At 39.4% G+C, this 21,169-nt stretch overlaps 1 protein-coding gene across 2 annotated transcripts; it reads left to right on the top strand.

Annotated features, from left to right (window-relative positions):
* Positions 1-3,513: 3,513 nt before the first annotated feature.
* LOC108991166 (protein RNA-directed DNA methylation 3-like) lies at positions 3,514-20,238 on the top strand. 2 transcript variants are annotated; one of them, XM_035692369.1, is made up of 18 exons: positions 3,514-3,727; positions 5,903-6,153; positions 6,251-6,406; positions 6,527-6,685; positions 6,769-6,852; positions 7,633-7,700; positions 7,787-8,125; positions 8,221-8,272; positions 8,351-8,506; positions 8,609-8,752; positions 8,874-8,976; positions 9,064-9,213; positions 9,348-9,402; positions 9,501-9,565; positions 9,944-10,013; positions 16,458-16,494; positions 16,634-16,688; positions 16,772-20,238. In XM_035692369.1, exons 1-18 carry the CDS (start codon positions 3,544-3,546, stop codon positions 19,873-19,875), a joined length of 5,232 nt encoding a protein of 1,743 aa, XP_035548262.1. In that variant the 5' UTR covers positions 3,514-3,543; the 3' UTR covers positions 19,876-20,238. The 2 variants fall into 2 exon arrangements, with proteins under 2 accessions (XP_035548262.1, XP_035548261.1); XM_035692368.1 differs by having other exon boundaries at positions 8,609-8,755.
* Positions 20,239-21,169: the final 931 nt, after the last annotated feature.

Genomic DNA, 21,169 nt, shown 5'->3' with positions numbered 1-21,169 from the left:
TTTTTACTTCTTGATTAAGAAAGTGTTTTTAATAATATTCTAAATTTATTTTATTTTTTAAAAAATATTAAAAAATATTAAAAAAAATTATATAAAAAACAACTTAAAAAAAAACACATACAAAAATACACTACAGCCCCAGCGGGAGCTCCCAGCGGGAGCCCCCAGCGGGGGCTGTAGCACGATCCATAAGAAATATCCATTGTGATTGCACGAGACACGTATTAATTAATATTGTTTTAAAATGTCATCTAAAGTTCCTAAATTGCTTTTAATTAATCAACATCCACGGATTCGTATGATCTGATGGAGGGTGTGCACTGGGCCGGGTTCTCTAGCTAATCATTAGGAAAAAAGAACTACAGTGACTAATAATTACCGTGAGAATAAAACAGATATATAGATGCTTTCATTTTAAACTTCTATGATATTTTGAGACTTTCCTTAAAAAAATCTGCGAAGTCTTGAAGCATGCATGCATGAACCTTCCATTTTTAGACCATCGCATGCAGCTGGCAGATTCTCGAATAAATGGGGGATCCGGATCGAAAAAGTCATCTGCCACCCTAGCTCGAATCTGTACATGATCATAGTAAAAGAATCAGAATCAGTACATAAAAATTTGTTAAAAATTAATAAAATTTTCAGAAAAAGAAAAACGTACCCGTAGTTTAGTACGCTCAATTTGTTGTTCTCATAGCTCCAGAGCCACTTGATTAATTTCATTCGAGAGTTGATATGATTTTATATCAAGAATTTCTACACTACTTTCAGTACCCTTATGTTAAATCTGCTGCACGTGAACGTTAGTCAATTGTGATCAATGCAAACGAAGATGCAGCATATATATTAATTTCCCAATTCCAGCCGGTGTACGTACGTGTTGATGACAAGTGATGATCTGCAACATAGAGAGAGTCAGAAAGGGTTCATTGGAGCGGAACCCCCTCCTATTTTATATGATGAAGACACCAAGTCAGTGATCTTGCTAATGGGATCTCTTCTGATGGCCATATCTTTCATTTTTCGTTCAGAAAGACGTGCTGATCAGAAACAAAACCCCGAGAATTCTCCATCTGTAATAGCATCACTTTTAATTTAGAAACATTTTCGCTTCCCAAGTGCAGAAAATCAACCTTCCTGCGGAAAACCCACGTCTCAGCAGACAGATATAGTGGGGAACCAATGGATCATACCATAATCCAAGCGGTTTTTAGCACTGACATGTTACTGCTGTTCTTGGCCACAATTTGCAGCCTGGGGGCCGGGACACTTTAGCGGTGATGGACAACTTGGGTAAGCTTGGAATTTCATTATATATAAGGCCAGATATTCTTCTTGAAATTGAAGCTTTTTCGTCGTCCGATTAGCGTCTGGCCGATGTATCTCGGATCCTGGTCGTCGCAGGTTTGGTGTCAGAGTCTTTTCTTTTCTAACCAAGTGCAGGTTCCCTTGTCTTCTATTGGTCATAATTCCAATCCTCCTATTATTGCAGAACGCCCTTAGTTTGCATTGCATCAATCATCACGGGAGTACGTAAGTACTTATGTTTTTAGCACATGAATGGTAACTAATATTCGCCTAATATATCTCAGAACATTTTGGCCTTAAACACGATCGGTACGTACAATATCGAGGAAGTGGCTAGCCCAGAGAGGGTGAGGGTGACACCGTGACTGGGGACGTATTTGTCTGGTAGGGAGGCTGAGAATTGGGGCTCAAGATCAGGGAGCCTGGGGAGGAACTCTCGACCGGGGCGGACTGCTTTAAACGCTAGTTCTTTCGTTATCAGTATTTCTACCGTGAACAAGCTACTGCTGCCATGACAGTACTATTCAGCTTGCTCTTTTCGCCTATTTTAGTGCTCATGATCAGGACTGGAAATTCTATACGAAGTACTTCCGAGAGGAGGTATATAAATCCGGTCAATATATACCTGAAAGGCTATTAATACAGACGACGGAGCTAGCTAGATTGTCGAAGTACGTACGTACGTGATCCGATGCAAAGATTACCGTTTAATTTGAACCAACTTTAGTTAATGGAGGAGATCAGGGATTGATAGATCTTGCATATATATGAATATAAGAAAGTGAGAGAGACACAAGTTCCAGTGTCGTAGTACTCATGCATGCATAATATTTGATGTTACTGGGATTTTCTTGATTTTTCTTATAATTTTTTTTTTTTAATTTCCATATGGATTGGAGAATATGGAGACTCGATTTCCTATTACTATATCTTGTTAAAAAAGACAAATGTGCAAGATGCTCAATTTCAACGTATCCATCATGCATGCTAGTACTCTTTATTTCATATATATATTATCATCCTTAATTATAATTACTAAAGTAATATATTTTAATTGATTTTATACATCAGTTATAATATTCTAATTCCTTATATATTGAGTTTAATTATGAACGTGGTGTATTAAATATCATATTATTTAAAAACGAGAGACTTTTGCTCTTTATAAAAATGATTTTTAGGAGTAGTTCTAATTATAATATTGACTAAGATCCAGATTTGCACTTGAACTTTTCTTAGATTTGAACTTGTAGTAATTCCTCTCTCGAGTTTTTCTTAGCCTTTAAGATGATAAACTTCTATGATTTTTATTTTTATTATTATTATTTTGGAACAAGGCTTTTTTTTTTAATTATAATGGAATTGTATGAAAAAATTATTATGGAATAATATCCACTATCAATATAAAGGTTGAAGTACGTTATTCATTCATCCATTCTTTTGTATTAAGATTCTAAGAACATTTTCAAAATTTCTCATCCTCTCGTGAAAAAAACCTTTCCCATCTTGTGATATATGCTATTGGACTTTTCAACTTTTCTTCTCATTCTTATGAGTAGAACCTTTGACCTCCAGATAAATGAAAAAGGACCATCATATTTCCACCTTAGACAATTTACTAAATATTACTTACAATGTTACAATTTATTCTAATTTGTTAGTTATAAGTTCTTTATTTGCAGGATGGTGCTTAGAATAGGTATCCTTAATAGTTATTTTATTTCTAATATTTAAAATTTAAAATTTATCTTCTAAATTAAATCATATCACATAAAATTTAAAATTTACAAAAATAATATTTACGTTTATAGAGTGTACAAACGTTTATGCACTCATTTTAAAAAAATAAATAACAAATAATACTAAAAATATAGTTTAAGAGTCGTATATTTTTTTTAAAAAATAATTTTTTTTTTGTGAATCTTATATTTATTAATCTTTTTTAAAAAAATGTGCGATATTACACAATTTATTAATACAAATATCATTTATCATAAATAAATATATAATTTTATAAAAAATTAATTTTTTAATAATAAATTATATTTTTTTAAAAAAGAGTTCACGAAAAACTCATAAGTTTATTTACCATCTATAGTGTCCTTTCGGCTTTCACATGCTGACTCGGGAAGCACAGTACGGGGGATACTGCCGTAAAATCATATTGTTTTCTACCAATAAATAGAGCCCTGTGAGTGTGCCCCCGTCACTCTCATCCCAGTAAGCGGTAAAATGGCTAGGAAGGGCAAGGAGGTGGCCGGAAAGGCTCCCGCCGGCAAGAGAAAGTGTGGCGGAAACGATGACAAGTCTGGATCCATTCGGAAGAAGAGGAATCGCGAGGTCCTCCAGTTCTTCGAGGACGTTGCTGCCGACGCCAACGATACCGATGATAGCGACGACAGTGACATAGATAATTGTGCTCTCTCTCTCTCTCTCTCTATCTACTCCCTCTCTGTCTGTCACTCTCTATCTATTATGTTTTCTTGTGGTGCATTGTATTTGTTCTAGGGTTTCCTCGGGGATTTACTGGATTTGATGAATTTTGGCGATCAATTTGTGGAAATGGACATACTTTCTCATTTTCTCCGTGTCTTTGATTTTTTTCTAGGTGGAATTTATGGGTGCTTTTGTTTTTTCTACGATGGGGACTTTTAGGGAATTGGATGTTAATTTCGGAGCTTGTATTGTAAAATGGTGCTTGTTGATGGTTTTTTTAATTATTTTGTGGGGTTTAGTTTAGGGTTTGTGGAGTCAGTTTTGATCTTTCGGCTCTAAGGGGTTTTCCGTCAAATATTTTATTTTGTTTCAATTTTGGGTTATGTTGCATGAAATGGTGTATATGTTTGTGTTTTCAGGTTTTGTGCGTGTTTGGTGGAAAATATATAGGTGGATAGGATTGTGCATGAGTAGGGTTTTCTTTTTTTATCGCTAACTCGCGCATGCACCCTATGGATCTTTATGCCACAGCTACGCCCTCCACCCTGTCTTATGGGGAGGAGGTAGTAGGTACCAATGGAGCTAGAGAGCTTATTGGCAAATAAAATCACTAAGTGGTTTTTGTTGAAATGACTTTGGGTATGGTGGACAATGGATTGAGTTATAGGTCCAAACTGCACGTTTTGGTCGCAATGCTGCTGAATTTCCACTGCATTGACATTGTTTTATGTTGTATGTGTCTCAGTTTTGCTGTTTATGGGAAAGGATAAAAATGGGAAATTTGTGTTTCACTACAAGCACAGGCATTTCTATTGTATAAAAGTAATCTATAGATTATATCAATCTATATATTATATAAGTATCAGGACCTCAAAAAATAAAAAAATTCTCTTTTCGTCTTATCTTATGAACTTTAAGGTGTATGAAGTTTCATATTTGATTTTTTAAATAGAAGTAGGTCGATAGAGACTCCATTTAACTTAAGTTGATCTAGGCCAAAAGCAGACCAATGTCAGGATAATCCTTCTTTGAAACACTTTGGTAGTGCTCCTTTATTTTGATTGGAATCCAAATAATGAATCAGAGCACACGGAGCCATCTCCTTATCTTTTTGTCAAGAAAAAATATGGTAGACTAGCCGATATTTATATCAGTTAATGAAAGAGCCCAATGCAAAAAAATGCATGTTGGGTCTTTGAAACAGTTCAAATCATTTTTATAATAATCAGTTTGATTTGTTTTACCGAGAAGGTCTACGGTTCGAGTCTGTATAGTCCTATATTATTAATATAACTATAATTAATATTAATATAACTATAATATAATGAAAATAAAATGTATTTTATTGATATCGATTTCTAATAAAAATTTCTAATAATACTTATAAAAATTTCTAATAATAAATAATAATAGAATAGAATTGGGAATAGAATTTAAAATTCTAAACAAAAAAATTATAATGCTATTTCAAATTCCTTTTCTTTAGCTTGTTATATACTTTAGTTCTTTATAAGTTTCTTATAGAAAATCTTTTTATATAAAATTAAAACCAGAAGTGAAGTGAAGCCGTGAGAGTTTTATTTGTATTGTATATTTGATTTGTATCGTATAAAAGTAATCTATAGATTATATTAATCTATATATTATATATATTTGAATATATTAGAAAATATGCGAATTTCCTAGTTTTTGCCAAGATTTTCTTATGGCAGTCTAAACATTGTTAGATTGTTGTAGTAATGTCAGTAAATTGTGCTTCAAGTATTTACACTAATATGTACAATGTGCATGAAGGGTTCATTAAGCCATTTTTTAACAATTGTTGAAGTCCGAGGAACATATTGAAATGATTGTGTCTACGCTTCCACTATGTTGCAGAAAATTTTCATATATTCAACCTCTTGACTTTCTTACTGTTTTTCTGTCGAACTTTGGGTTCCATACTTCAATTACATGAGTTTTTGCATTTCTGGTGTGTGGATGTTGGTCACTTGTCTGGCCAACAGTGCTGATGGTACAATGCAATTCTCAATTATCTTAGATCTATTTTCATTATTTATCCAAAAGAAAAAAAATGGTTTGATCTGCCAGCATACACAATTTGATCAATGCAAGTGTTTTAAACTAATCTTCCTTTACCAATAATTGGTAACAGATTTTATGGAGGAAGAATTTTTTTCAGAGCCGAATATCAAGAGTGAAACAGGAAATGCCCAGGACGTTCCTCTTGTGCCGAAAGAGGAGATAAATGAAGATGATTTCGATAAGATAATGGAGGAACGATATAAGACTGGTTCTGATTTCTCTACATTTGCTGGGGACGATTATGATAACAAAAGATCAATTGAAAGAAATTCTCTCATACCTACTGCTAAGGATCCAACCATCTGGAAAGTTAAATGCATGGTATGGTACCTGGAATATTGTTTTGGTAATTGTTGAAGCCTGTCCTCCCCTCTGGTTCTCCTTTACCTTGTGTCTTGCTGAAATTTGTTTTCTGTAGGTTGGACGCGAGAGGCAGTCAGCTTTTTGTCTCATGCAGAAATATGTTGACTTGAAATTATTAGGTTCCAAACTCCAGATACTTTCTGCATTTGCTCTTGATCAGATGAAGGGTTTTATTTGTATCGAAGCCGAGAAGCAATGTGACATCAATGAGGTAATGTGTTGGATTAACTTTGATGATATTGTGATTAACTGTACTCATAAAGTTTTTTGTTACTGCAGGCAATTTTATTATTAGTAGACTAATATCTGTACCATGCTTTTGTGAGCTTAGGCATGCAAAGGCATTTCTAGTATATATCCTACCCGGGTAATGCCAGTACCGAAAAATGAAGTTTCTCATTTGTTCTCTGCCCGAAGTAAGTGCAATGAAGTTTCTGAGGGCATGTGGGCTCGTGTGAAGAATGGAAAGTACAAAGGAGACCTAGCACAGGTGTGGTCTCAACTTGATATAGTTGTCCACCAGTTGCTTTTAATATTTATTTCTTATTTTTTTTTAATTTTTTCTTCCTGTAGATTGTAGCTGTGAACAATGCACGGAAAAAAGCAACAGTGAAGCTTATTCCAAGAATTGATTTACAATCATTGGCTGCGAAATATGTAATGCAATTTATTTCTACATTGGTTCCCTTTTCTTTTTCTTGGTGATAGTTAATTTTTTACACGTATGATTTTTTATATAATACATAATTTTGTTATATACAGTTCTCAAAGTTGATTTCGATTTTGCTGGAAAAAATTGCATTTTCTGTGTAATTGCTTTTCAGATTTACTATCTTTCATGAACATATTAAACAAGACGCCAAAATGATAGTTTATTGCATTTTCTGTTGTGGAGTTCATATTTGTTATATTTCATCAGATTGAATTAACTATTAATTGACGTATTTTTCAAAGAAAAAACTGAAAGTTTCTTGATTCTCTTCATAATCTTAAAGACAACAGTCTCTTGCTTTGTTAATCTATGGTGTCCCACCTTAACGCCTAGGAATTGGCTCAAGTGGTAAGGGCTTTGGTTTTTGGGGCATGCTCCCTTGTCTAAGATTTGAACCCTTGGGTGCAAGTAATTTCCAAAGGCCATGTTGCATTGGTAAAAAGCCAATAATCTACCTAATCTGTGTGATGTGGGCACTTATAGTGGGTGTGTTATATGTGTTTGGGGTCTAACTGGATAAAAGACATGTTGCTTTTTTAGCCTTTTAAAGGAAAATAGGGTTAATTATGGGAGAAAGGAAATTGGGTTTATAATTTTAATTGTTGACAAGTTTATGTGCTTTGTTCACTGCAGTCAGAACATTGTCTATTTTTTTTTTTTCCTTTGGGATTAATTAACTTGGTATGTGTAACATTAATAATCTATTTAGCATATCATTCTTACAGGGTGGGGGAGTTAAGCTCAAGAAAAATTCAATTCCGGCACCACGATTAATGAGCACAAGTGAACTTGAGTAATATGCATAATCTTTTCTTTTTTAATTTATCTTTTCGTAGTCTCAGCTTCTCTTACATATATGTTTGTATTCAAACTTTGTAGGGAGTTTCGGCCTCTCATTAAATTCAAGCGTGATCGTGACACTGATACAGTTTTCGAGATGTTAGATGGTTTGATGTTCAAGGGTGGATATTTATTTAAGAAAATACCAATAGATTCTTTAAGTTGCTGGGGAGTTGAGCCATCAGAAGAGGAGCTCCTGAAGTTTAAACCTTCTGTGAATACTGAATCTGATAATTTGGAGTGGCTTTCACAGCTTTATGGTGAACAAAAGAAAAAGCGGATCATAAGAAGTGGTGATAAAGGGGGTGGAAAAGGAGAGGGCTCTTCAGGATCTGGTGATGTGAACGGTTTTGAACTGTATGATTTTGTTTGTTTTGGGTGAGTCCTCTACAAACTCATGCAGCATTCATGATCCTGTGCATATCACTGATATTTATCCAACTGCTTTGCATTTATTTTGTTTGCTACTTCAGGCGTAAAGATTTTGGTGTTATTGTAGGCATGGAGAAAGGTGATACTTTCAAGGTAGATAATTTGTTGATGTGGTTTATATCTTTATACACATTTTTAAATTGGTCACTTACCCTGTATTTATTGTTATAGATTCTGAAAGAGGGGTTGGTAGGACCTGATGTGGTGACTATTCAGCTGCCTGAGTTAAAGAGTGGGCCTTTTGATACAAAATTCACTGCTTTGGATCAGCGCATGAAGCCCATATCTGTCACTGATACTATAAAGGTTTTGGAAGGACCAATAAAGGTTTGACACTAATATAAATGGAAAGGTGTCTTATACGTAGTTTGCTTGATTATACTTGGCTTTAGAGGTTTAAGATTAATACACTAGTTTTTGACTTTGCAGGGTAGGCAAGGGATTGTTAGGAAAATCTACAGAGGCATAACCTTTTTCTATGATGAGAATGAGACAGAAAATGGTGGTTATCTCTGTGCTAAATCCCACTTGTGTGAGAAAATCAAGTTATTCACTGATATGTGTAATGAAAAGGTTGTGAGTATTAAAAAGCAGCCGTAGTTTCCTTTCTTACATTTCCCTTCTTGTTTTTGTTTGGAAGAGGGTGTTTGCCTCCTAACATTCTTTTAAATGATCTTTGTTCTCCCTTGTTCAGGGTGGTGAATCGGGTCCATCGGGTTTTGAGGACTTCACATCATCTCCTAAATCACCTCTTTCTCCTAAAATGCCATGGCAAGCTAGAGAAAATAGTCGTGAATGTATGTGTTGGTGTTCAGTTTTTTAAGTCCTGAGCTATAGAAACCAACGTTTTATGTCTTGGCAATTAATAAATGTTTTCTATGCAGTTAATCGTGGGGATAAAGATGGAATGTTCTCTATTGGTCAAACCTTGAGAATCCGTATTGGTCCTCTAAAGGGATACCTCTGCCGTGTTTTAGCTTTACGTCATTCTGATGTTACAGTCAAGCTTGATTCGCAGCATAAGGTTCTTACAGGTTTGTTAATGGTGGTCTGCTCTTATTCTATCGCATGAGATATGTGACTGTTATGATGTTTTTATTCTTTTTTATAAATTTGTCACTGTTATGATGTATCTCCATGTTTCGGTATTTTTTTGGTATTCCTGCAGTTAAAAGCGAGCATCTTTCTGAGGTTCGAGGGAAGAGCTGTACCATATCTCTGAGGTACTCATTTACAACTGTAATGATGCATTTCAGCGTGTTCTTTTTTTTTTTTTTTTTTGCAATAATCGTTCTGACATGCTTCGTCCTAACTTTAAAAGTGAGAATCCGGAGTCCAGTTCTTTAGAGCCATTTAATCTGCTTGGAACCGAAGGCTGCTCCAGAGGTGGGAACCTATTATACTCCAAGTTTGAATATATTTTTATAGGTATTAAATGATTTTATCAACGAAAACAGAAGGTATAGCCCAAGTTTGAATATTGATGCTGGAACAGCATATTATTAGATCATTGAATTTGCACGTGGTAGAAGAATCTGTATGTGTAGCGTGGAGGTTAAGTTGTTAGATTATGCACACAAATTTATATTATGGTTTCTTTCACCTATCATTTTCTGTTTCATATTAAGATATATGTTTTCTTTGTATCTTAATTTTGTTCTTCAAGTTAATTTTTTTATTTTATTTGTAAAAATTATTATTCAAATTGTTGCCTTTTGTTTATGGAGATTGCCTTCATGTTAATTAGACATTTGTTTTTTGAAGATTGGATGCAGGGAGCGGGAACATCAGCAGGGAGTGATGTGTGGAATTCTGGAGGGCTGTCTGCTGAAAGGTACAATTATGGTGATATCAATGATACTCGTTCACTTTCTATGCCATAAAAATTTTGAAATAGAGGAAGTATATATTGGGGATGGGCCGATGGCTACCTGATCTCATGGAACAATGCTGTTGTGAATTATCTGTAAATTTTAAATGCTTGTCTTTCTGTCCCATGAATTTGAATGCGTCCATTTATATGTTTTGTAATGATTTAATATGTAAATCCATCGTCTAGAATCAGAGCTCCAAAGAAAGTTGGAGCTCCTAGGGATAGGTCATATCATAACATTTCTTGAAAATTTATTGTTTCAAATACTACCAAGTGCTAGATGTTGGATGGAAACTGTCTGATTTCACTTTGGTCTAAAATGTTTCTAGACGTTCTTTTAGTTGGATCTTTACCATTCTTTATTTGCTTTTGGCTGTATTATAATAAAGAAAGTTAAAGTAATTGCTGCTTTTTACTTCTGGCTTATATCTTATTGTTCTAACTGCTTAAGTCACTCTCTTAACTACATCAGTGCTTGTTGGAAATAAAAATGCTCGAATTGATGGGCAGAAGCTAGAAATAACAAGAGGAAGACTGAAAGGGAAGGATTATGGTATCTGTACAACTTTTCTCTCCGTACAACTTCCCTACGTAAACTTTCTGCTTCATTTCAATGGAGTTGGTGGGTGTTTGATTCGTTCAAAGGGAAGGATTATGGATCATCGGAGAGTAATAAACATAGAACTAAAGTCTTTTGAGGTGTTAAGGGATGGGTGTAGGATTCTCATTACCGAAAAGGGGTGGAAGCTGGTGAAGAAAATGAGTCTGGAGCTGGTTACAGTGCACTGGTTCACTAAAGCTTTGGAAGATTGTTTAATGGCTGGAAGAAAGGAGTTTTATACAGGGCATAGAGAAGGTGACAGGGGCTACATAGCACAGAGATGTTCTAATCTCCAGGGAGTTTTCATGGCTTTGGTGGAGTATGGGAGAGGCGGCCGGCGAAACTGCATCTTTATTCCGGAAGATAAGGATGGTAGGGGTTGGAGGAAGATGGTGGAGGTCTTGAAGGAGGCTGGGCGTGGTGGTTGCAAAGGGCTGTCTACGACGGGAAGGATGGCAGCTCAGCCTTTGTACTTGGAGGCTTTCAAAAATCCGAGGGTTTTGAACCCATCACGTCAACCTGCTGGGGTGGGTGGAGCAGTGCCGTTGCAAATGGTATGCGACGTTGTTCCTGTAGGGGAGCAGAGTAGTGAGGGTGGTTGCAGAGATTGTGTCGGGCTAAAGAAGGAAGAAATTATACGGGCTGTGATGGATATGCAGAGACAAGTGGATGTTTTACAGCTTAATATTAACGTTCTAAAACGATGCGTTCAAGAGGATCAAGAGGAGGGGGGCTCGGGTCTGGGTGTGGGGGGCGTGGGTCAAGGGGATGATGGGTTTAGAAATAAGTTGAAAAAGGCCTCTGGGCTAATGGGCCAGTAGCTGTCGAGGCCCAGTCACACTAAGCAGGCTGAGAATGCTTCAGAAGGGATGGGCCGAGCTGCTGGGCCTCGGGGTCAAACGTAGCCCACGGGCCCTTACGTGTGGAGCAGAGTCTCGGTCATGCCGTCGGATCCTCCCTTGCCGATAACGAATCAGATGGCTCCGGCGAACACGGTGATGGTGTCGGCGGTGGTGACACCATCGGCAGATGGTGCCGGCGAACACGGAGACACTATTGTCATGTTACAGCCTACGGTGAAACTGGGTCTCTCTCAACCCTTTGCCACCGTACACGGTGAAACTGGGTCTCTCTCAGCCTACGGCGTACACGGCGACACCTTTGTTTCGCCGGCGTCCCCTCTGCAACAGGCAGAGGTTTCGAACCTGGAGGCCCATCTTGGTCCTGCGACGGGAGGGTTACCAGGTATCACACGGGGCGTAAATCAGCCACCGTGCGTAGCTGCTGAAGTCCTACACAGCCAGACAGTGCCGAGGAACCTAGGGGAAGGCGGCTCCTCCTTGCCGGAGCTTCAGACCCATCCCGAGGACCACATAGAGCTTATAATGCAAGATGACAGTACTGAAGCTAGAGTTCTCGGGGCAGAGGGGATAGGTTTGGAGATGGTGAACGTTGAGCTCCTTGGGAGCTTAGTCCCTGAGACCCAATTTCCATCTAGTGACGCTGTGGTTGAATGGGAGGGGAGAAATTTATTTGGGGAGGAAGAAAAGAGGGAGATACATTCTACACAGTGGGCTTATAGTGTTGGGGAGCCTATCCCATTGAAACGTTTACTTCCAAATGAATCAACCACACCAGATTGGATGCTAAAAAAGGTGAAAGAATTGCAACATTTGATAGGTATGGACTGTGTGGGTTATAAAGAGCAGTTTTTTGCACTACTTACTGCCATTGAAGTGGGCCACTCGCAAGCTAAGAAATCAGGGTCGAAAAAATAGCGGGAGCTTAAGCGCCTTACTTGGTCATTAAATTATGAAGGAAATTCAAGCCGAGAAAGATTAAAAGGGAAGGGGCCTGCTTCTCCGTTATGAAGCCAAAAATCATATCTTGGAACGTCCGGGGGCTAAATGAGGCAAATAAGAGGCTTCAAATAAAAAATCTGCTGAGAGAATGGAGGGCGGACATAGTATGTTTGCAAGAAACTAAATTGAAAACTATTTCTAGAAGACTAGTTCGAAGTGTTTGGGGTTGTACTTGTGCAGATTGGGTGTATCTTGCTTCAAACGGGGCTTCAGGAGGTATTTTAGTAATGTGGGACAAAAGAGTTGTTGACAAAATGGAGGAGTTTGTGGGGGAATATACAGTGGCATGCTCTTTTAAGAGTGTGGTAGATAATTTTGTGTGGGCCTTTGCTGGGGTTTATGGTCCAAATGTGGACAATGACAGAAGATTTTTATGGGAGGAACTTGCTGGGCTACACAGTTGGTGGGAACTTTCGTGGTGTATAGGAGGGGATTTTAACGTCATTAGATCAACAAGTGAACGGTCGGGTGAGAGGAGGATGCGACCTGCAATGATAGAGTTCTCTGATTGTATTTTTGAGTTAAACTTGTTGGATATACCTCTCTCGGGAGGTGCTTTTACTTGGTCGAATAATTAGACATGGTCCAGGCTGGACAGATTTCTTATCTCATCGGACTGGGAGGTACACTATCCGGAAGTGTGCCAAAAGAGAATGCCTCGTCTTTGCTCAGATCATTTTTCTATCTTATTGGATTGCGGGGACATTCGAAGTGGGCGCCGTTATTTTAAGTTTGAAAACATGTGGCTGAAAAGTGAAGGTTTTGTGGATAAGGTGAGGCAATGGTGGTCTTCTTATCAGTTTTATGGTAACCCCTCTTTCATTTTAGCCAGTAAACTGAAAGCTTTGAAAAATGACCTTCAGCTTTGGAACATACACTCCTTTGGAGATTTAGGGGAGCGTAAGAAATGCATGGTGGATGAATTACAACAGCTCGAGTGTATACTTGAAGTTAGAGCTCTAGTACCGCAGGAAATATTGAGGAAGACTGAGTTGGTTTCAGAATTAGAGAGAGTACTATCATTAGAAGAGATTTTTTGGCGCCAGAAGTTGAGAGCATTGTGGCTGAAAGAAGGGGATCGGAGTACTAAGTTCTTCCATAGAGTTGCCAACTCCCATAGAAGAACTAATACCATTGAAATGTTGAATATAAATGGTATGGTGTGTAAGGAGGCCCCTTTGATTAGTGAACATGTGGTGGATTTCTATGAACAACTACTTACAGAAAGAGAGGGATGGAGGCCAAATGTGGATGGCCTTGGTTTTGACACGATCAAGCCTCAAGAAGCGGCGTGGTTAGAGAGGCCCTTTGAAGAAGGGGAAGTTTATGAGGTAGTAAGACGTATGGTCAAATATAAAGCTCCCGGTCCAGATGGTTTCTCGATGAGCTTTTTCCACTCTTGTTGGGAAGTGGTGAAAGTAGATTTAATGAATGTGTTTCAGGAAGTTTCATTGGTTGGGAAGTTTGAGAAAAGCATAAATGCCACTTTTATTGCGTTGATCCCTAAGAAGATGGGGGCGGTGGAGATTAAGGATTTTCGACCCATCAGCCTGGTGAATGGAGTGTATAAAATTATTTCAAAGGTTCTGGCTAACAGATTGGGGGCGGTTTTGGGGAAGATTATCACGAAAACACAAAATGCTTTTGTTAAGGGGCGACAAATCTTGGATTCAGTTCTTATTGCAAATGAGGGACTAGATAGCAGATTGAAGGCTGGATCTACAGGGATTCTGTGCAAATTAGATATGGAGAAGGCATATGACCATGTAAACTGGGATTTCCTTTTGTATGTGCTGGGTAGATGTGGCTTTGGGGTGAGATGGTGTAGGTGGATCAGGTGGTGTATCTCTACGGCCAAATTTTCAGTCTTGATAAATGGCTGTCCGACTGGCTTCTTTAGTAGCTCTCGAGGTCTCAGACAAGGAGATCCTCTGTCCCCACTCCTTTTTGTTATCGTTATGGAGGCATTGAGTAGGATGATATCGGCGGTGGTCACGCATGGGTTGGTGACTGGTTTTCCGATTGGTGACCCCAATAGGGGTACTATTACTTTGTCTCACTTACTATTTGCAGATGACACCCTTTTATTTTGTGATGCTGATCACAACCAGTTGAGGACATTGAAGGCTCTGTTATTATGCTTTGAAGCAGCATCAGGCCTGAAAATTAATTTTGACAAGTCAGAGTTAGTACCAGTGGGGAATGTGAGCAATACTAGGCAGTTAGCTAGCATTCTTGGATGTAAGATAGCTTCTCTTCCCATTACCTATTTGGGATTACCTTTGGGGGCTGCTGCTAGGGCCTCATCCATTTGGGATTCTGTTATTGAAAAGATAGAAATAAAATTGGCAGGATGGAAGAGATTGTATTTGTCGAAAGGTGGCCGGGTTACTCTCATAAAGAGTACCCTTTCTAACTTACCTACGTACTTTCTATCTTTGTTTCAATTGTCTGTCAGTGTAGCGGCTCGGATTGAGAAACTGTATCGTGATTTCCTATGGAGTGGGATAGGGGATGAATTCAAATTTCATTTAGTTAGTTGGGACAAGGTGTGTAGACCAATCTCGTCAGGTGGGTTGGGCATAAAGAATTTGAGAACATTCAATCGGGCTTTGCTTGGGAAGTGGTTATGGCGGTATAATTTGGAAACCGGAGCTCTATGGAAACTGGTGATTGATTATAAACATGGAAGCTTATGGGGGGGCTGGTGCACAAAAGAGGTAATTGGGGCAAGTGGAGTGGGGATATGGAAACACATTAGGCGAGGGTGGGGGGACTTTATTACTCATTCTAAATTGGTGTTGGGGAGGGGATCCCGTATTAAGTTTTGGGAGGACACTTGGTGCGGGAGTGAGGCCCTAAAGGAGGCATTTCCAGCTGTTTTCCGCGTGGCTCGCAACCAGGAAGCATCCATTGAGGACCTCATAAGTATATCAGGGGATCATGTGCAGTGGAACGTGACATTTAGTAGAGCGGCACAAGATTTGGAAGTAGACATTTTTGAAGCCTTTTTCAGCCTCATATATTCTGTGAAGCCGAATAGACAGCAAGCTGACAGCTTATGGTGGAACCCGACGGGTAAGGGCATCTTCTCTGTTAGATCGTTCTATAAGTCCCTTTCCCACACCACAACCATTCAGTTCCCATGGAAGAGACTTTGGAGAAATAAGGCGCCTCCGAAAGCGGTTTTCTTTACATGGACAGCAGCATGGGGGAAGATTCTGACCATTGACAACCTGAGGAAGCGACGGTTAGTTATATTAGACTGGTGTTGCTTGTGTAAGAGATCAGGTGAGACAGTGGATCATCTATTGTTACATTGCGAGATAACGAGAGCCTTGTGGGTGGAAGTTTTCAGTCGAGTAGAGTTACCCTTCGTGATGCCAGAAACTGTGGTTGATCTGTTGGCCAGTTGGACACTCCCGAGAGGCGTTCAACAAATTAAGGAGGTGTGGAAAATGATCCCGATCTGTATCATGTGGTGTATTTGGCAAGAGCGCAATGATCGGACTTTTGAAAACAAGGAGCGGTCGCCGGGGGAACTTAGAGCTTTTTTTTTCCGTACTTTAATGTTATGGGCCATTGCTATAGATTTTAATGGCCTGAATGTACATGACTTTTTAGCTTCCCTTTCGTTGACCTAGATAGGTTTTATCTCATGTATCCATCTTGTGTACTTGGGTTTTTGCCTATCTCTATTTATAATATTATCGATTACTTATAAAAAAAAAAAAGACTGAAAAAAGGGACTGCAACTGGATTTCCTATATTCTTGTGGGTTGTTCTACATATAGGTTTAATATAAATTTTGTAGCAAACAATCTAGGTCTGATTACTTTTTATATTAGCGGTACTGTTGCTTCTACCTTTTCTTTTTACTATGAAAGTATATTTCAACCCTCTCTTTGCCATATTCTGACACTGGTAATCACTTTCTTGCAGGAGCTCTTGGCCTAGTTTCCCTGCCTCAGGGTCATCGGTTGGTTTTGAACTTGCTCTAAATATTTCAGCTCATTTGTGTGTGTGTGTGTTGCCTATATGAGTATGTTTGCAGGAATATCTAATTCTCCATTCATCTGTGACCATTTCTTATTTAATGGATTTGCTGATGATTTCAGCTTCAGCCGGAGTCCAGTTCTGCGAATCCTTTAGAGGGTAATGATGCTGAAAAAGGTATTTATCAATACACCGTGCATCTCAGCAATGAATTTTATGTTAAGCTAATCAATCGTGTGAATCCTTGTTATAATGTGTAGGTGTGGAAAATGCTGCTTGGGAGAGCAAAGTAATTCCTAATCAAAGTTCATCCTGGGGTGTTGTGGCAACTCATGAAAAGTCATCTTGGGGTGCTTCAGCATCCAATGGAGATCCATCCTTGGCTACTGCAGTTATTAATGAAAAGTCATCCTGGGGTGCTTCCACAGCTAATGAAAATTCATCATGGGGTGCTGCAGCTGCTAATGAAAAATCATCCTGGGGTGCTTCCACATCTAATGAAAAATCTTCTTGGGGTACTGCAGCTTCCAATGACAGGGCTGTTGATCAAATTGCAGGCTGGGTAGAGGGCAAAGATGCTTGGAACAAAACTATTTCAAAAACTGGATTTGGGGGCAGTTCATCTAACAGCTGGGATAAATCAGTAGCACCTGACAGAGATCTGCCAGGCTCTCCAAAAGTTTCTGGAGACAATTGGGGCAAAGGAAACCTCAAAATTGGAACTCCGGCTGATTCTTCAAATGATGCTGGTGTCACCTGGGAGAAAAAAACTGTATCTGATAATCAGGGTGGCGAGAGAACATCAGGGGAACCCTGGAATAAAGGTAAGAGTATTGCTGCAAATCTGACCAGCAATTGGGGTGATTCGACTGCTGGAAAGACTCAACAGGATTCTTGGGGCAAAAGTAAAGATGCAGCTGAAGCTGGATTGTGGGAAAGGGAAAAGAACGGAAACTCTGCTGTTGATTGGGATGGCAGGAAAAATATGGGTTCTGGCTGGGATCAACAGAAATCATGGGACCAAGGCAAAGGTGCAGTTGCTGGTGAGGGATCTACTTGGGGAAAAGCTGTGGACAGTGCAGATAAAGGCACCGCTTCTGGATTTCAAGAAGATTCTTGGGGCAAGGCTATTAAAAACTGGAGCACTAAGGATGGATCAAGTGGAAGCAAGACTGACTGGAAAATCTCGACTCCTGTGGCTGAGAATCAGGCTGGGGATTGGGGTAATGCTGGTGGGAATCAGACCCAAGCCGGAGGTTCTTGGAGTAAACCAGGCAGAGGGTCAACGTGGAGTAAACACGCTGATGCAACTTTGGAAGATGAATCTAAAGGCAAGAGGGATCAAGATGACTGTTGGAATAGATCCAAAAGTTCTGGTGGGGATCAAGGTTCTTCTTGGAATAAACAAGATGCAGGTTCCTGGGGTAAACCAGCTGGGGGGTCGACATGGAGTAAACAAGCTGCTGCAAGTTTGGAAGATGAATCTAAAGGCAAGAGGGATCAAGATGACTGTTGGAATAGATCCAAAAATTCCAGTGGGGATCAAGGTTCTGGTGGTTGGAACAAAGGGTGGGTGGAAAATAAAGAGGATACAAATGGGCGAGATAGCTGGGCAAGGCCAAAAGCATTCGATAAGGATAGTGGGTTTGGTGGGAGAAGGGGGAGAGGAGGTGGCCGGGGAGGTAGAGATCAATTTGGCAGGGGAAGATCATTCAGTCAGCGACTTTCTGGTTGGAACGGAGTTCAGGAAAATACAAGTACAAATGATGGGACATCCCCAGGGAATTCGTCTGGGTGGACCAATGACCAAGCATGGGGCAGTGGGGATACTCGCCAAAGGTATGGAGGTAAGTCCTCTGGCTGGAATAATATTACTACTGGAAACAATGAAGAGGATGACCATAAAGATCAGGGGGGTGATTGGAACAAGGGGAAAACATCATATGATGGTTCGGCAAGTGGATGGAATCAAAGTTCTGGTTGGAAAAGTGGATCAAAGGATGGAAAAAATGATGATTCTAGTTGGGGCAGAAGTAGTTGGAACTCTGGATCAAGTGATGCCACTAGAAACCAGGATTCAAGCTGGGGTAGAAAAAGTGATGCGAATGAAGATGGGAACCAAGATTCTAATTGGGGCAAAAGAAGTAACTGGAACTCTGAATCTGGTGATGCAAACAAGGACTCAGGCTGGGGCAAGAAAAGCAATTGGGCAAGTGGCAATGAGTCGGTAGCTGGTGGAAGTGGAGACCAAACTGAGAGTTTCAGTGAAAGGGCAAGTGATGGGAATTACAGAGGAGGTTTTGGAGGTAGAGGCAGTTCAGACAGGGGAGGCTTTAGAGGTAGAGGGGGTTTTGGAGGCAGAGGTGGAGACAGGGGGGGTTTTGGTGGCAGAGGCAGAGAACAGGGGGGTTTTGGTGGTAGAGGTAGATCAGACAGAGGAGGTTTTGGTGGTAGATCAGACCGAGGAGGATTTGGAGGCAGAGGCCGTGGAAGGTGGGATCAAAGTGGTGGTTGGAATAACAGAAATGACAGTAGTGAGGATAAGCCCTCTGACTGGAACCAAGAGGCAGGCGAGGGATGGAAGAAAAATGACGGTGTAGAAACTTGGAATGGAGCTGGTGATAAGAATAAGTCGCAGAGTTGGAACGCAGGAAGCTGTGGAACTAGCAATCAAACCAGTGGGTGGAATAGCAAGGGTTGGAACCAGCCAACAGCAGCTAAAGATGCGGCTGGTAGTGGCTGGAACAAAGGATCCGGTTCAAGTAATGAAGCTGGTGGAGGTAAGGGAAACAATGGAGGATCAACAGAAGCCACTGGCGGGAACCAGTCGTCTAGCTGGGGCAAATCGACCATAGCCACTGAGATTAAAGAAAATAATCAACAAGGGGGTGGCTGGAACGGTGGAACCAAATCCAGCACTCACTCTGGGGGCTGGAACAACCAGGACTCAGGTAGTAGTGCTCTCAGTGGTGGCTGGAACAAGGGAACAGTATCAAGGAATGAAGCTGGTGGAAGTAGGGGAAACAATTGGGGATCAACAGATGCTTCTGGTGGGAACCAGTGGGGCAAATTGACCATAACCGCGGAAATTAAAGAAACTAATCAGCAAGGGGGTGGCTGGAACAACCAGGATTCAGGTTGTGATCGAGGAATGGGTACAGAGATTAGAGGTGATGGTGGAGATAAGGCAGTTCCATGGGGTCAATCAAATGCTTCTGATAGGGGTCAGACAACTAGCTGGAATCAGTCAAAAGATGTAAAAGGAGAATCTAATAGGGATGAGAAACCAACTGATTCGTGGGATAAAGCAACAGCAAGCTCTTGGGGTAAGGGAAATGACAGGGATGGCAAAGGAGGGTGGTAAAAACGCTTTAAAGCATTAGCTTGACCTATGTTCAGAGTTCTTTTGCCTGTAGATATCGGTACTACTTTCTGGTGTACGGGAAGGGTCTAAGTGAACTGTATGGAACCCGATATTATACTTGAAATAACTGTATGTCTTTACATTTTGAACCATGTTGCTGGTGTAGGCAGAGTCGTTGGACTGGCAAATCATGCACAGCTCCTCGATTTAGCAAGAGATGTTCATGTTTTTCATGGCATTGGATGCTGAATCGCAAGCATTAAAAATTTTGTGAGTGCTTGATCTTTTAGCTTCAACGACACAATCTCAACATGTTTTTACCGTATTTTTAAATTTCAACAATTTCATTAGTCTTCTTTTTTATTGTGATTCATTTCTTTGTTTTAGTAGATTTTTGAACCCACTGCTAATGTAATTATTTCTTGTAGAGGCGCATGTGGGGTTCTTTCTTAATTTTGTATTTCTTTAAACCTCCTTACCCTTGGGTAAGAGAAATTTGAATCTCCTCCTTTTTCCTTCATTGTATGTTCAAGGGAAAACTATAAGAGAGCTTAATTGATATCCATGCCGTATAAGCAGATGATGATGATGATGGTGAATAAGAGTACAAATAGCATTTTTTTTTCCCAAATTCGCATATGATAACTAGATGAGTATTGATATAAGATGGATTATATTTTAGTTTTTTCCATATTAATATTCTTAAAATATTGAACTGACATAGGAAAGAAGATGGTAGATTTAATTTTGGTCTTGCGTGGAGAGTTATAAAATGAAACAGATCACCAGAAAAACCAGAGAACATATACCTTAAATGTTGCACATCAATGGTCAGACTTTTAAGACAAGAACATAATGGGGCTCATGAGTCACAAGTGATTCTTTAATGCAACAACTTGGGTTTCTTTTTTTTTTTTTGTTTGGAGCTGCTTGTCTAGTGTCTACAAGCTAGTCTCCAATTGGCCATATGTATAAGGCAAATTCACCACCAAAAGAGCCACTGCTTACACCCACATATTTAATATGATCAGTCTCGGTCTTTCTAAGATTACTTTCTCACTTTAAAGGTGAATGGTCATTTAATTAGGATGCACCTTAATTTCAACTAATATGGATGGATAATGAAAGGACAGAAGGTGGGGGAGAGATCAGGTCATATTATATTATTGTGGGAATTATAGATTCTTAGAGCTCACTATTAATAATCATGAAACCCTTATTATTGGACGGTTTGGCAATTTTCTCCGCCATGGAGACATGCCATGTTAAATCCTCTATTATTACTAGGAGACTA

This window comes from Juglans regia, chromosome 7 (assembly GCF_001411555.2).
Source record: "Juglans regia cultivar Chandler chromosome 7, Walnut 2.0, whole genome shotgun sequence".
In the NCBI taxonomy this organism is placed as follows: domain Eukaryota; kingdom Viridiplantae; phylum Streptophyta; class Magnoliopsida; order Fagales; family Juglandaceae; genus Juglans; species Juglans regia.
Note: the sequence above shows the minus strand (reverse complement) of the source record. Positions and strands in the feature narration are given on the sequence as shown.

Coding starts and splice junctions, on each gene's coding strand:
- LOC108991166 (XM_035692368.1), top strand. CDS start 3,544: ATGGCTAGGAAGGGCAAGGAGGTGGCCGGAAAGGCTCCCGCCGGCAAG. Junction 3,728..5,902: donor CGACAGTGACATAGATAATT/GTGCTCTCTCTC, acceptor AATTGGTAACAG/ATTTTATGGAGGAAGAATTT. Junction 8,507..8,608: donor TTTTGGAAGGACCAATAAAG/GTTTGACACTAA, acceptor TTGACTTTGCAG/GGTAGGCAAGGGATTGTTAG.